At 46.1% G+C, this 14,595-nt stretch overlaps 2 protein-coding genes across 10 annotated transcripts in view; one reads left to right on the top strand and one right to left on the bottom strand.

Annotated features, from left to right (window-relative positions):
- Positions 1-5,427, top strand: part of DNASE2 (deoxyribonuclease 2, lysosomal) — a 185,977-nt gene extending 180,550 nt beyond the window's left edge. For all 8 annotated transcript variants that reach the window (XM_063931199.1, XM_063931198.1, XM_063931197.1 and 5 more), the window contains one exon: positions 3,200-5,427. In XM_063931199.1, coding sequence (XP_063787269.1) covers positions 3,200-3,537 — 338 coding nt within the window. In that variant the 3' untranslated portion in view covers positions 3,538-5,427. The remainder of the gene's footprint in view (positions 1-3,199) is intronic.
- The window catches only part of LOC134936225 (tetraspanin-1-like), a 181,288-nt gene that overhangs the window by 165,526 nt on the left and 1,167 nt on the right, over positions 1-14,595 (bottom strand). Inside the window, exon 2 of one of the 2 annotated variants that reach the window (XM_063931205.1) lies at positions 12,096-12,144. In XM_063931205.1, coding sequence (XP_063787275.1) covers positions 12,096-12,110 — 15 coding nt within the window. In that variant the 5' untranslated portion in view covers positions 12,111-12,144. Of the gene's footprint in view, positions 1-12,091; positions 12,145-14,595 lie in introns of both variants that reach the window. The other variant, XM_063931206.1, reaches the window with a different exon arrangement.

Raw genomic sequence — 14,595 nt, 5'->3', positions numbered from 1 at the left:
GCTGGGTTACTGTAATAAGACACTCAGGAGCTGGGTTACTGTAATAAGATGTTACAGGGGTAATAAGGCACTCAGGAGCTGGGTTACTGTAATAAGGTGTTACAGGGGTAATAAGACACTCAGGAGCTGGGTTACTGTAATAGGATGTTACAGGGGTAATAAGACGCTCAGGAGCTGGGTTACTGTAATAAGATGTAACAAGGGTAATAAGACACTCAGGAGCTGGGTTACTGTAATAAGGTGTTACAGGGGTAATAAGACACTCAGGAGCTGGGTTACTGTAATAGGATGTTACAGGGGTAATAAGACACTCATGAGCTGGGTTACTGTAATAAGATGGCACAGGGGTAATAGGACACTCAGGAGCTGGGTTACTGTAATAAGGTGTTACAGGGGTAATAATACACTCAGGAGCTGGGTTACTGCAATAAGATGTTACAGGGGTAATATGACATTCAGGAGCTGGGTTACTGTAATAGGATGTTACAGGGGTAATAAGACACTCAGGAGCTGGGTTACTGTAATAAGATGTTACAGGGGTAATAAGACACTTAGGAGCTGGGTTACTGTAATAAGATGTTACAGGTGTAATAAGACACTCAGGAGCTGGGTTACTGTAATAAGATGTTACAGGGGTAATAAGGCACTCAGGAGCTGGGTTACTGTAATAAGGTGTTACAGGGGTAATAAGACACTCAGGAGCTGGGTTACTGTAATAGGATGTTACAGGGGTAATAAGACGCTCAGGAGCTGGGTTACTGTAATAAGATGTAACAAGGGTAATAAGACACTCAGGAGCTGGGTTACTGTAATAAGGTGTTACAGGGGTAATAAGACACTCAGGAGCTGGGTTACTGTAATAGGATGTTACAGGGGTAATAAGACACTCATGAGCTGGGTTACTGTAATAAGATGGCACAGGGGTAATAGGACACTCAGGAGCTGGGTTACTGTAATAAGGTGTTACAGGGGTAATAATACACTCAGGAGCTGGGTTACTGCAATAAGATGTTACAGGGGTAATATGACATTCAGGAGCTGGGTTACTGTAATAGGATGTTACAGGGGTAATAAGACACTCAGGAGCTGGGTTACTGTAATAAGATGTTACAGGGGTAATAAGACACTTAGGAGCTGGGTTACTGTAATAAGATGTTACAGGTGTAATAAGACACTCAGGAGCTGGGTTACTGTAATAAGATGTTACAGGGGTAATAAGGCACTCAGGAGCTGGGTTACTGCAATAAGGTGTTACAGGGGTAATAAGACACTCAGGAGCTGGGTTACTGTAATAGGATGTTACAGGGGTAATAAGACGCTCAGGAGCTGGGTTACTGTAATAAGATGTAACAAGGGTAATAAGACACTCAGGAGCTGGGTTACTGTAATAAGGTGTTACAGGGGTAATAAGACACTCAGGAGCTGGGTTACTGTAATAGGATGTTACAGGGGTAATAAGACACTCATGAGCTGGGTTACTGTAATAAGATGGCACAGGGGTAATAGGACACTCAGGAGCTGGGTTACTGCAATAAGATGTTACAGGGGTAATACGACATTCAGGAGCTGGGTTACTGTAATAGGATGTTACAGGGGTAATAAGACACTCAGGAGCTGGGTTACTGTAATAAGATGTTACAGGGGTAATAAGACACTTTGGAGCTGGGTTACTGTAATAAGATGTTACAGGTGTAATAAGACACTCAGGAGCTGGGTTACTGTAATAAGATGTTACAGGGGTAATAAGACACTCAGGTGCTGGGTTACTGTAATAATATGTTATAGGGTAATAAGACACTCAGGAGCTGGGTTACTGTAATAAGATGTTACAGGGGTAATAAGACGCTCAGGAGCTGGGTTACTGTAATAAGATGTAACAAGGGTAATAAGACACTCAGGAGCTGGGTTACTGTAATAAGGTGTTACAGGGGTAATAAGACACTCAGGAGCTGGGTTACTGTAATAGGATGTTACAGGGGTAATAAGACACTCATGAGCTGGGTTACTGTAATAAGATGGCACAGGGGTAATAGGACACTCAGGTGCTGGGTTACTGTAATAAGGTGTTACAGGGGTAATAAGACACTCAGGAGCTGGGTTACTGCAATAAGATGTTACAGGGGTAATATGACATTCAGGAGCTGGGTTACTGTAATAGGATGTTACAGGGGTAATAAGACACTCAGGAGCTGGGTTACTGTAATAAGATGTTGCAGGTGTAATAAGACACTCAGGAGCTGGGTTACTGTAATAAGATGTTACAGGGGTAATAAGACACTCAGGTGCTGGGTTACTGTAATAATATGTTATAGGGTAATAAGACACTCAGGAGCTGGGTTACTGTAATAAGATGTTACAGGGGTAATACGACACTCAGGAGCTGGGTTACTGTAATAAGATGTTACTGTGATAATAAGACACTCAGGAGCTGGGTTACTGTAATAAGATGTTACAGGAGTAATAAGACATTCAGGAGCTGGGTTACTGTAATAAGATGTTACAGGGGTAATAAGACACTCAGGAGCTGGGTTACTGTAATAAGATGTTACAGGGGTAATAAGACACTCAGGAGCTGGGTTACTGTAATAAGATGTTACAGGGGTAATAAGACACTCAGGATCTGGTTACTATAATAAGATGTTACAGGGGTAATAAGACACTCAGGAGCTGGGTTACTGTAATAAGATGTTACAGGGGTAATAAGACACTCAGGAGCTGGGTTACTGTAATAAGATGTTACAGGGGTAATAAGACACTCAGGAGCTGGATTACTGTAATAAGATGTTACATGGGGAATAAGACACTCAGGATCTGGTTACTATAATAAGATGTTACAGGGGTAATAAGACACTCAGGAGCTGGGTTACTGTAATAATGTGTTACAGGGGTAATAAGACACTCAGGAGCTGGGTTACTGTAATAAGATGTTACAGGAGTAATAAGACACTCGGGAGCTGGGTTACTGTAATAAGATGTTACTGGAGTAATAAGACACTCGGGAGCTGGGTTACTGTAATAAGATGTTACAGGAGTAATAAGACACTCGGGAGCTGGGTTACTAGAATAACATGTAACTGGTAATAAAAAACTCAGGAGCTGGGTTATTGTATTAATAAGTACACTTTCTGAATGTAATATTATGCATTGAGAATGCTTTGTTTCTCTGTGTCGTTGTTGCTAATATCTATATCCCCCACAGACCTGTACTCGGGATGGGTGTCCGAGGTGCTGAAGTCAGACCTATGTGTCCAGTTTTGGTTGAATTCCAGGGGCATCCTCTCATCCAACTGCTCTTTGCCGCATCACACCTACAACATCCAGAAAATCTCTTTCAGGTCCGCCGTCACTTTCAGCTCGCATGTGGACCACTCCAAGTGGTGTGTGACGTGGTCTGACACCGCCGGCTGGGCCTGTGTTGGTGATATGAACCGGGACATGGAGGAGGAACAGAGAGGTGGGGGCACAGTGTGCAGCTCGGACCCCATTATCTGGAAATCTTTCCATACCTTGGTGTCTAACTACAGCAAGTGCAACTGATATCGGGGCTAAGGGCCCAATACAGTGGCATAGAAGAGCCTCATGTACTGTAAATGACTGTATTAACATACCACAGAAAAACGGGTAATATGAATAATTCATATCATGTGAGTGATGGCACCATCCAGTGTCAGTTGTGAGGTCACCACCCAATTCCATTGGTGAGTGGCGGCATCCTACGATGTCACTGGTGAATGATGTCATAGGTGAGTTGACAGCATCCCTCTGATGTCATTCACCTTTAAGAACACCACCCTGACACGTCTGTCATATGGTGGTCTCGTCGTCCAAGTTCTTGCATTTCTTTTCTTCCCGACCTTATAGAATTTCAAATGTTTGAAGTATCCCTCCAGTAGCTGTGTGATGGTGCTTTCAATTTTATCAATAACTGACCTAATTTTATCACATTCTAGATCATCCTTTTCATGCTTCTTCCTCTTATTTTTCCTGGACCTCTATCCTGACATTCTCTGTTGTCGCATCCATGTCTAATTGAGAACTTCAACTATTACCCCCATATCAGAAGGCAAGAGAATAGGATCCGCAGCCTGCACACTGGTTGTGAGGTCAGAAATTATGGAAGCAGCATCAAAGACTGTAAATGTCCCCAAGAGGTCAAGACGTCCACTTTCACTTCATTTCCAAGACATTGATGCATGTAACTTGTCATTTTGGTAATGGACCCAATGAGCTTTGAAAGGCTCCGCAGTGGCACATTGTCTACCAAGACACTGCCAGCGGGAACAGACTCTCCGCAATCAGATAAAGGTATTGCTTCCTGAGGACAGAGAGACACTGCCAGCGGGAACAGACTCTCCGCAATCAGATAAAGGTATTGCTTCCTGAGGACAGAGAGACACTGCCAGCGGGAACAGACTCTCCGCAATCAGATAAAGGTATTGCTTCCTGAGGACAGAGTAGTACCAGGATCCTCAAGACCATTTCTATTGCTTGGACAGATCCTTCAAAATGTGCAACAGGTTTGAAGTCATTGAGTTCCATATCCAGTATTCCAAATTCATTATTGGACACCATTATCGGCATAGAGAATTCATAGTAACTTTCTGAGGATCTGTCACTGACTGTCAAGGTTACAGCAGCATCCTCAGTCTTGTGTCCCTCTGCAGTACCCAGTTTGCTCACAACTGCTGCATTAGTTTGTCAGACATCCCTTACATGGAGCTTATAGATGACTGATTATCACTGGTTCTAGTGCTTGTAGTGTGAGACGTATTTACCAGTGCTTGTAGTGTGAGACGTATTTACATCCATGTCCCCACAAACCACTGCCGCTGCATAGTAAGTACCAGCCTGGTTGCATAAAGGCGCGGGGTCACGTACTCCTTACACAACACTCCTAAAGACAACATGAGCTTCCTGCAAGAATGTGTGATGTGATCATGTAATTCTGATTACATGGAAACAGTACAGTCTTATCCTGGGAAGCCAAAGATATTCTTGTCTCGTCTGTGCCCTTACCTCATTATTTGTATTTGGAAGCCCCATGCCACCAACTTCCGGTGCAGCTTTTTCACTGGGAACTGTAAGCCTCCAGGAGCAATGCGCACCATTAGCTAGGAGGGGGAACTGAAGGTCACTTCGAGGCATTTTGTTATTTGTAACCTGTTTTGGGGAGATTTGCCAGTATGACCAACCCATTTTATCATTTTGTTTAGCTGCTTTTGTTCATTATGCTCTACTGTCATTGACAGTGCTGGTTTTCACCTTTCAGTGTGTTTTCTGGTGGTTACTTGTATTCTTTTCAGCCAGATCTCTTCCTTGTGCTTATTTTTCATATATAATTTTACATATCTGTACCCTAGATCTGTTAGTGATGGTATGCTACTGGGATTTCTTTCTTGTTTTAATAAACAGATTGCATTAAAAACATATTTAGTACTACTTTTAGAAAGGTATTCAATAGAGTGAAAGATACCTTATGAAATTAAACAGAAACAAAATAAAGGTGCATATCTACACATATAATAACACGGTAGGGGTCGTGTGTACATAGCTATTTTTTTTTCTCTGAGAAATGTACTTCTAGTGACTGTTTATAAAATATGGAGACGAAAAGAAATTTGCTATTTTTGTCTGTTTCGGCATCAGGATCACATTTTCACTATTGTATAGCTCAGTGACATAGACTGAAACTGAGGTATGTCTGATCTCGATGTGACATCAGAGAGAGGAGGAATAAAGAAAAACACAGACGCTTAACACTCCGCACACTGAGTTGGTGTTCCGATCATCCTTCTGCAGAACTTCCAAATTATGCAACAGAACCTGGGATGTGGTGCAGTGACATTGTGTTTATACCACGTATACCTCTTATCCCCAACAGTTTTCTATTCTAGCACCTGCAGTTTCCTGTAAGCGTCTGCTTCTCTGTGGCGATCAACAAGTCGCAGGGACAAACGCTCAGGGCTGTAGGCGTAGATCAGGACCAGCTGTTTCTCCTATGGGCAGCTTTACGTGGCTTGCTCATGAATAGTAGCCCCAAGAATCTTTTTGTGGTAATCCCTGAGAAGGATGCCACTACTGTCTTTGTATGATCAGTTCCGCTGTACAATAACAGACATCCACGTGAGCAAAGCCACCAGCACACCACAATACCAAGTACCGCTAGTCAGAATAATTACACGGTCGAGTCACATTATTGTGACCACCAGCTAATAGCCAGAGTAACCGCCGTGTGCAGCAGCTAGAAGGGCTGAACTGTCATTTTAGACACACGTCTGGTAGCTCCCAGGTTCGTTTTGATGGTGAGCTGCTCAACTGCAGCATGTCGGTCGGCCCTCACGCGCCTTCATAGCAGACGTTCACCTCTCACATCAGTGGTGCTCCGCAGTTTCCACATTGGTTATTCGCAATGGTGCCGTTTGTCCAGTCACAATACACCGTCACCACAGCAGCACTGCGCTGTTTCACAAATACTACCACCCTTGGCCCGAAAGCCGATAATCATCCCTTTTTGCAACTCCGATAAATCGCCCCTTTTACCCATGACAGCAACAAGTGATAAGTGTGCAGACGGTTTATCACACACCTTATATACCTACCAAACCAGCATATGACCCATAACGTACATAATGGGCTAAGTGCTGCCAACGTCAAATGTAGGGGGTGGCCATAATAATGTGACTTGACCGTGTATAATAAACTCTGCAATCTAACATAGAGCAAATTCTTGGTATACTTTTTGGCCAAAAAATTACTAGCCCACCAACCAGCATCTAGGCGGGTCCCTAACACTAAAGCAAAGATTTATCAAGCCTTGGAAAGTGATAAATTGCAACATGTTACAGGCTTAGGGGTCTATTCATGAAGCAGTGGAAAGTGTGGAGAAGTGAGCCAGTGGAGAAGTTGCCCGTGGCAACCAATCAGCATTGACGTAACATTTATAATTTGCATACTATACACTTGTACGGAGCAGCTGATTGGTTGCCATGGGCAACTTCTCTACAGGCTCAGTTCTCCACTCTTTTCACTGCTTCATGAATAGACCCCTTAGTTTTAAAAATGACAGTTAGGAGCTGATTGGTACTTTATCACAGTGCAGTTTATCACACTCCAAGGCTTGATAAATCCTGGCTTTAGTTTGAATCAGGGGTCCAGGACCCCAACAAGACAGCTAGAGCCAGTCACCCAAGGGCAGCACACCAGTGAAAAGCTAAGGTGTTAATAAGAAAGAAACATTCTGATTAATAGTCCATGATAATGGGGGTCATTTAGACCTGGATGCAGCCACGCGTTCACACGCAACGGCTGCATCCAGGTGGTCTGCGCACTTGCATCGGCCGTTGTGCACGTGCGCGACCTTACACATTGCTGCGGGTGCAGCTGCAATGTGATTGACAGGCGTGGGGCTGGCGGCGGGAAACCGGGGGCGGTCCGGGACCCATTTTTGGGGCGGCTGCGTGACATCACACACAGCGGCTCTGGGGGAAAAATGGACGCCGACAGCGTAGCCAGTCTGCGCTGCCGGGGATCAACCTTAGATCCAATGCCTCCACAATCTAATTGCAGATGCATCAGGGGGAGCCCTCACACACGCTAGGCGTCACCCAGCATGTGCAGAGATGAACGCAGATCTGGCTGCGTATGCCGTGATCTGCGTTCATCTCTGAATAACCCCTCATTGTGGAGTGTGCATCAGCACTACATTTTTTTTTTTTTGTGGAACTACAAGTCCCGGAATGGTAGCATCTCTTACTATATGTGTAATTAGGGTATGCAGTTCAAGATTCCCCTCCCCCATATATTCAATATTGTGTACACTTGAAGGCCCAGGACTCCTACAGCTTGGAGTGGCACCCTTCCCACCTGCCCTGACTGATTATAACTAGCATGGGTCTCCATTACTCGCAGACTGCATATTGAAACTAAAGGCACAATGAAGGTTAAGTCCTACAAATTTGTACAATTTGTCAGTTTTAGGGATGGGTTCAGGGCGCGGACTGAGTTCTCTCCCACTCGACTCCTCTGCCGTCTTATATAGGATTCCAGCAGGGCCGGTTCCGGGGCTTCTGGCGCCCCGGGCGGCATTAGGGGGTGTGGCTTCATACAGGGGGCGTGGTCAGTTACGCCCCCTGTACTGTTGTAGGATGTGCGGTGCGCGAGGACGTCATACCGCACAGCAAAGGTCCTCTCCACGAAGGTAAACTAGACGCTAAGCGTCTAGTTCCCTTCGTGGAGAGGACCTTTGCTGTGCGGTGCGCGATGACGTCAACGCGCACCGCACATCATTACAGTGAAGGTCCTCTCCAGGAAGGGAAATTAGACGCGTAGCGTCTAGTTTCCCTTCACAGCGGGCCGCGGCAGCGGGGGGCACCACAGCAGCAGCGGATCTTGCCATGGTGCGGCGCCCTCCGGATGGTGCCGGCGCCCTCCGGAAGGCGGCGCCCCGGGCAAAAGTCCTGCTTGCCCGTGGCAAGATCCGCTACTGGATTCCAGTCCTTTTGAGACAGACCCCCTGTCTATCTCCGAACTGGTCCTTCAGCTTCCCTGCCTCCTACAGGTAAGGTCTCTCCAGCTTCTGGCCTGGATGCCTCACTCCCACCTGGACTGCATGCTGGGGGCAACCCATAGGTGTGATCACAACTCCTTTTATAATTGTGTAGGAGGATCACGGAATCAGTGGCTCTCCAAAGTCACCCTGCCTAATTCTACCACAGTACTTAATATATGGAAAGAAAACAATATATTTGAGACTTTATACGATCCCCAGGGAATTAAGCAAAAATGTGTTAATTTGAAAACTTATATTAATACTCACCTATAATATATTTTGGTGTATGTACAGTATGTATGTTATATATAGCCCTCTTACTCTGTGATTTGTGCATTTACCATGCAATACCTGTTATAACCATACGGTGGCAGCACACCATCACTTTATTTTCCACTTCTGGTGTGTTTATGATGCTGAATGTCTACAATATGCATTGATTCATTTCAGTCATTGGCCCTCATTCCGAGTTGATCGCTCGCTAGCTGCTTTTAGCAGCAGTGCACATGCTAGGCCGCCGCCCTCTGGGAGTGTACCTTAGCTTAGCAGAAGTGCGAACGAAAGATTAGCAGAACTGCTCGTAAAAAAAATTCATGCAGTTTCTGAGCAGGTCCAAACCTACTCCTACCTTGCGATCACTTCACTCAATTTAGTTCCTGCTTTGACGTCACAAACACGCCCTGCGTTCGGCCAGCCACTCCCCGTTTCCCCAGGCACGCTTGCGTTTTTTAGCACACTCCCTAAAAACGGCCAGTTACCACCCAGAACCACCCACTTCCTGTCAATCACACACCGATCAACATAGCAACAGAAAAGCGTTGCTCGACCTTGTGTAAAACTGCAGTTTTGTGTGAAAGTACTTTGCTCGTGCATACTGCGGCACGTACGCATGCGCAGAAATGCCGCTTTTTCACCTAATCGCCGCGCTGCGACCGAAAGCAGCTAGCGATCAACTCGGAATGAGGGCCTTTATTAGATGAGACAAGGAAGTTAGTAAACTCGGAGCTTTGTCTCGGCGAAGTCATTTCTGACAGCCTTATTACTACTTTCATTATTAAATCAAGTATTTGTTTTTATATATATATATATATATATGTATATACACTGCTCAAAAAAATAATGGGAACACTAAAATAACACATCCTAGATCTGAATGAATGAAATATTCTTATTAAATACTTTGTTCTTTACATAGTTGAATGTGCTGACAACAAAATCACACAAAAATTATCAATGGACTTGTTAACCAATGGAGGTCTGGATTTGGAGTCACACTCAAAATTAAAGTGGAAAAACACACTACAGGCTGATCCAACTTTGATGTAATGTCCTTAAAACAAGTCAAAATGAGGCTCAGTAGTGTGTGTGGCCTCCACGTGCCTGTATGACCTCCCTACAACGCCTGGGCATGCTCCTGATGAGGTGGCGGATGGTCTCCTGAGGGATCTCCTCCCAGACCTGGACTAAAGCATCTGCCAACTCCTGGACAGTCTGTGGTGCAACGTGGCGTTGGTGGATGGAGCGAGACATGATGTCCTAGATGTGCTCAATTGGATTCAGGTCTGGGGAACGGGCGGGCCAGTCCATAGCATCAATGCCTTCGTCTTGCAGGAACTGCTGACACACTCCAGCCACATGAGGTCTAGCATTGTCTTGCATTAGGAGGAACCCAGGGCCAACCGCACCAGCATATGGTCTCACAAGGGGTCTGAGGATCTCATCTCGGTACCTAATGGCAGTCAGGCTACCTCTGGCGAGCACATGGAGGGCTGTGCGGCCCCCCAAAGAAATGCCACCCCACACCATTACTGACCCACTGCCAAACCGGTCATGCTGGAGGATGTTGCAGGCAGCAGAACGTTCTCCTTGGCGTCTCCAGACTCTGTCACGTCTGTCACATGTGCTCAGTGAGAACCTGCTTTCATCTGTGAAGAGCACAGGGCGCTAGTGGCAAATTTGCCAATCTTGGTGTTCTCTGGCAAATGCCAAATGTCCTGCACGGTGTTGGGCTGTAAGCACAACCCCCACCTGTGGACGTCGGGCCCTCATACCACCCTCATGGAGTCTGTTTCTGATCACTTGAGTAGACACATGCACATTTGTGGCTTGCTGGAGGTCATTTTGCAGGGCTCTGGCAGTGCTCCTCCTGTTCCTCCTTGCACAAAGGCGGAGGTAACGGTCCTGCTGCTGGGTTGTTGCCCTCCTACGGCCTCCTCCACGTCTCCTGATGTACTGGCCTGTCTCCTGGTAGCGCCTCCATGCTCTGGACACTACGCTGACAGACACAGCAAACCTTCTTGCTACAGCTCGCATTGATGTGCCATCCTGGATGAGCTGCACTACCTGAGCCACTTGTGTGGGTTGTAGACTCCGTCTCATGCTACCACTAGAGTGAAAGCACCGCCAGCTTTCAAAAGTGACCAAAACATCAGCCAGAAAGCATAGGAGCTGAGAAGTGGTCTGTGGTCACCACCTGCAGAACAACTCCTTTATTGGGGGTGTCTTGCTAATTGCCTATAATTTCCACCTGTTGTCTATTCCATTTGCACAACAGCATGTGAAATTGATTGTCAATCAGTGTTGCTTCCTAAGTGGACAGTTTGATTTCACAGAAGTGTGATTGACTTGGAGTTACATTGTGTTGTTTAAGTGTTCCCTTTATTTTTTTGAGCAGTGTATATATTATACATCTATCAGAGGCTGCACAGCCGGGTGTATACTTCTTGTGAGTCGTGTAGCTTGACAGTAATAATGCCTGTGCCATATGGGAGAATGTTATGTGGATGTTGATTGCTTGGTCTGGTTGTCCTTTTGCCGTCAGAAATTTCCTCAATGTGATATGCGCAGAAGATGTACAATGGCACTCCAGGAGTAACCCAGACACATATACTACTGGGGGAGGAGAGAGAAGTGGGGGTCCCCCATATTTTTGAAGCCAGCACTGGGCTCTACTAGCCAGGGAAGCAATGCCACAGGAGACACATCTATATTGGTCCCGGCGGCAGTAGCGCGCACCCCCCCCCCCCCCCCCCCCCACTCCCAAGTCAGCCATGTCTAGGGGGAGTGGGGACCCCCCCCAATAATAGGTTCCCCAGGGAACCCAAGGCCAGGGCTGAAGCCTAACGCTATGCCCGGCACCCCTGGGCGGTGGGTGCCTAGTTCATAGCATTAAAGTGTGACATTAGAATTAATATTGTCAGTAGAACTGCAGGTCCTAGCAAGCCTCCCCCGCATGCTGGTATGTGGAGAACCACAAGTACCAGCATGTAGGGCATTAAAGAGTCCACTGGTACCGGACATCCCACTGTAAAAATATTACAATAAACACAGTACACACACACTGTACTAAGTACAACTATGATAAAGCATACATGCACGCTCACATACATAAACATACCTAGCCATATGTCACTGCTTGTTAAATATTAGGACTTCCAATAATTGTGTCTATGTTTGTCACATTGTATGTAAACGTGGCACTAGATGCTTCAATAAAGAAAATGTTATTAATACATATATATATATATATATATATATGCTTACCTACATCCCCCATTGCCATTCACATCCTCTTCTCCAATAGTAATCCATGTAACCTGTTAAAAAAAAGTGAATTGTAAGTACCTTATTCCAGTGTAGATCGGTAATCTTTGGTCCATGTTGGCATCCAAGGGGTTAAAAAAATGAAACCAAAAACCCGAATCCAACAGACTGTGCTGCTTCTCTGCCTGAATGATGATTCTCTGGGTGACTGCAGTCCCTAGGAGACCCGGTCAGCCCATGAGCACTGGGCTACGGAGGAGCTCTGTTGCTCCTTGGGTGTGTGTGGCTCCCATAGAGATGAATGGGTGTGAAAACACCATTTCTATGGCAGCAACCGCTTAATTATGTGGTTAACCGAGAGGTTCTTAAGCGCAGTCCTCAAGGCACCCCAGCGGTCCAGGTTTTAAGCATGTCTCTCTACGTGGCCACCGGTGACTTAATTATTACCTCAATCAATTTGATTTCAACATCTGTGCTCAGCCATGAATATAACTAAGGGGGTAATTCAGACGAGATCGCTGCTGTGCGTTTTCACACAGCGGGCGATCAGATCTGAACTGCGTATGCACCGCAATTATTATTATTACCAGTTATTTATATAGCGCACACATATTCCGCAGCGCTTTACAGAGAGTATTTGCCCATTCACATCAGTCCCTGCTCCAGTGGAGCTTACAATCTATATTCCCTACCACGCGTACACGCACACACATTCATGCTAAGGTTAATTTGTAGAGAGCCAATTAACCTACCAGTATATTTTTGGATTATGGGAGGAAACCGGAGTACCCGGAGGAAACCCACGCAAGTACAGGGAGTATATACAAACTCCACACAGGGCCATGGTAGGAATTGAACCCATGACCTCAGTGCTGTGAGGCAGTAATGCTAACCATTACACCGTCTGTGCTGCCCGGCAATGCGCTGGCGCATTGGACGACCACCGGGCATCGGTGCCTAGCGACGGGATGTGCGAAAAAAGCAATCGCACGGGTGATCGCAAGGAGATTGACAGCAAAAGGCCGTTTGTGGGTGGCAACTGACCGTTTTACAGGTGTGTTGAGAAAAATGTAGGCGGGATCTGGCGTTTTCATTGAGGGTGTCTGACATCAGTTCCGGCCCCAATCAGCAGTATCACATTGCAGCAGCTGAATAAGTCCTGGGCTGAGCAGACAGTTTGTGCAGCTCTACTCATGAAGCGAACGCACACTTGCACAGCATTTTCCCCACCCCCTGTAGGCAGCGATTATCTGATCAGAGGAAGTGAAAACGCAGACCTGCAATCAGGTCTGAATTACCCCCTAAAACCTGGACCATTGGGGTGCCTTGAGGACCGTGTTTGAAAGCCTCTGGGTTAACCACAAGGTTAATTGAGGTCAGCCTTGCAGTTCACCTCAAGTGACCTTGTGGTTAACCACATAATTACACGTTTCCACCATAGAAATGAATGGTGTTTTCACACCCATTCATTTCTATGAGAGCCGTATACAGCCAGTGAGCAATGGAGTTCCTTTGGAGCCCAACACTCATTGGCTGAACGGGACTCCTAGTGACAGCAGTCACCTGGAGACCCATCATTCGCTTAGAGAAGCAGCATGTGGAAACCACCTCACTGATTAGGTGCAGCGTACTAGAATGAACACAATGATTATGTGTCTGTATTGCGCATGCGCCAGGCTCCTTCTGCGAGATCGCTCGCAGTCCCCCCTTAGCCACAGTATTGGCCTGTACACACTAGGTGATTCGCTCCAGGAGCAATGTCGCCTAGTGTTTCCCCTCCCGGGCCGCTTCTCGGGAAATGTGTGTGTGTGTGTGTATATATATTTATATATATATTCCAGAAATGTTTCAAGTTAATACTTTTTGTTCCTTACACCTCATTTAAAGAACATACCTGCTAATTACCAGTGACATTGTATACTAATAAAATAATTATTATTTTTATAATTATTTGTAGGGTGACAATGCTCCGTGACACAGGACATATACAATAGACTAGTAGGACAAAAGGTAGAATTAGAGAGTATTCATCAGTTTTAAAAGTAGTGTAATACTCCAGCCCTCATCACCATACAGACCTCGTAACCGGCCCATATCCTGGTGAAGCAGAGGTACCTTTCCCCTGCTCCTCAGCAGGGCTGACCCTGAGCTGTTCCCCAGTAGTTTAATACTTCAGCCCCCATCCCCGTACAGGCCTAGAAACCGGCCCATGTTCCGGTGGGGTAGAGGCATCTTCCCTGCTCCCAAGCAGGGCTAACTCCCCAAGATCTTCCCCTGGAGTATAATATTCCAGCCTCCATATCCCAAACAGGCCTAGAAACTGCCCCGTGTCCCAATGGGCCTGAGGCACCTCTCCCAGCTCCCCAGCAGAGCTAATTCCTCAAGTTCTTACCCAGTAGTATAATACTCCATCCCCCGTACAGGCCTAGAAACTGACCAATGTCCCAGTGTGGCAGAGGCACCTCTCCCAGCTCCCCAGCAGGGCTAACTCAAGTTCTTAGCCA

Source organism: Pseudophryne corroboree, chromosome 6 (assembly GCF_028390025.1).
Source record: "Pseudophryne corroboree isolate aPseCor3 chromosome 6, aPseCor3.hap2, whole genome shotgun sequence".
NCBI classification, from domain to species: Eukaryota; Metazoa; Chordata; class Amphibia; order Anura; family Myobatrachidae; genus Pseudophryne; species Pseudophryne corroboree.
This window is presented reverse-complemented; position numbering and strand designations above follow the sequence as displayed.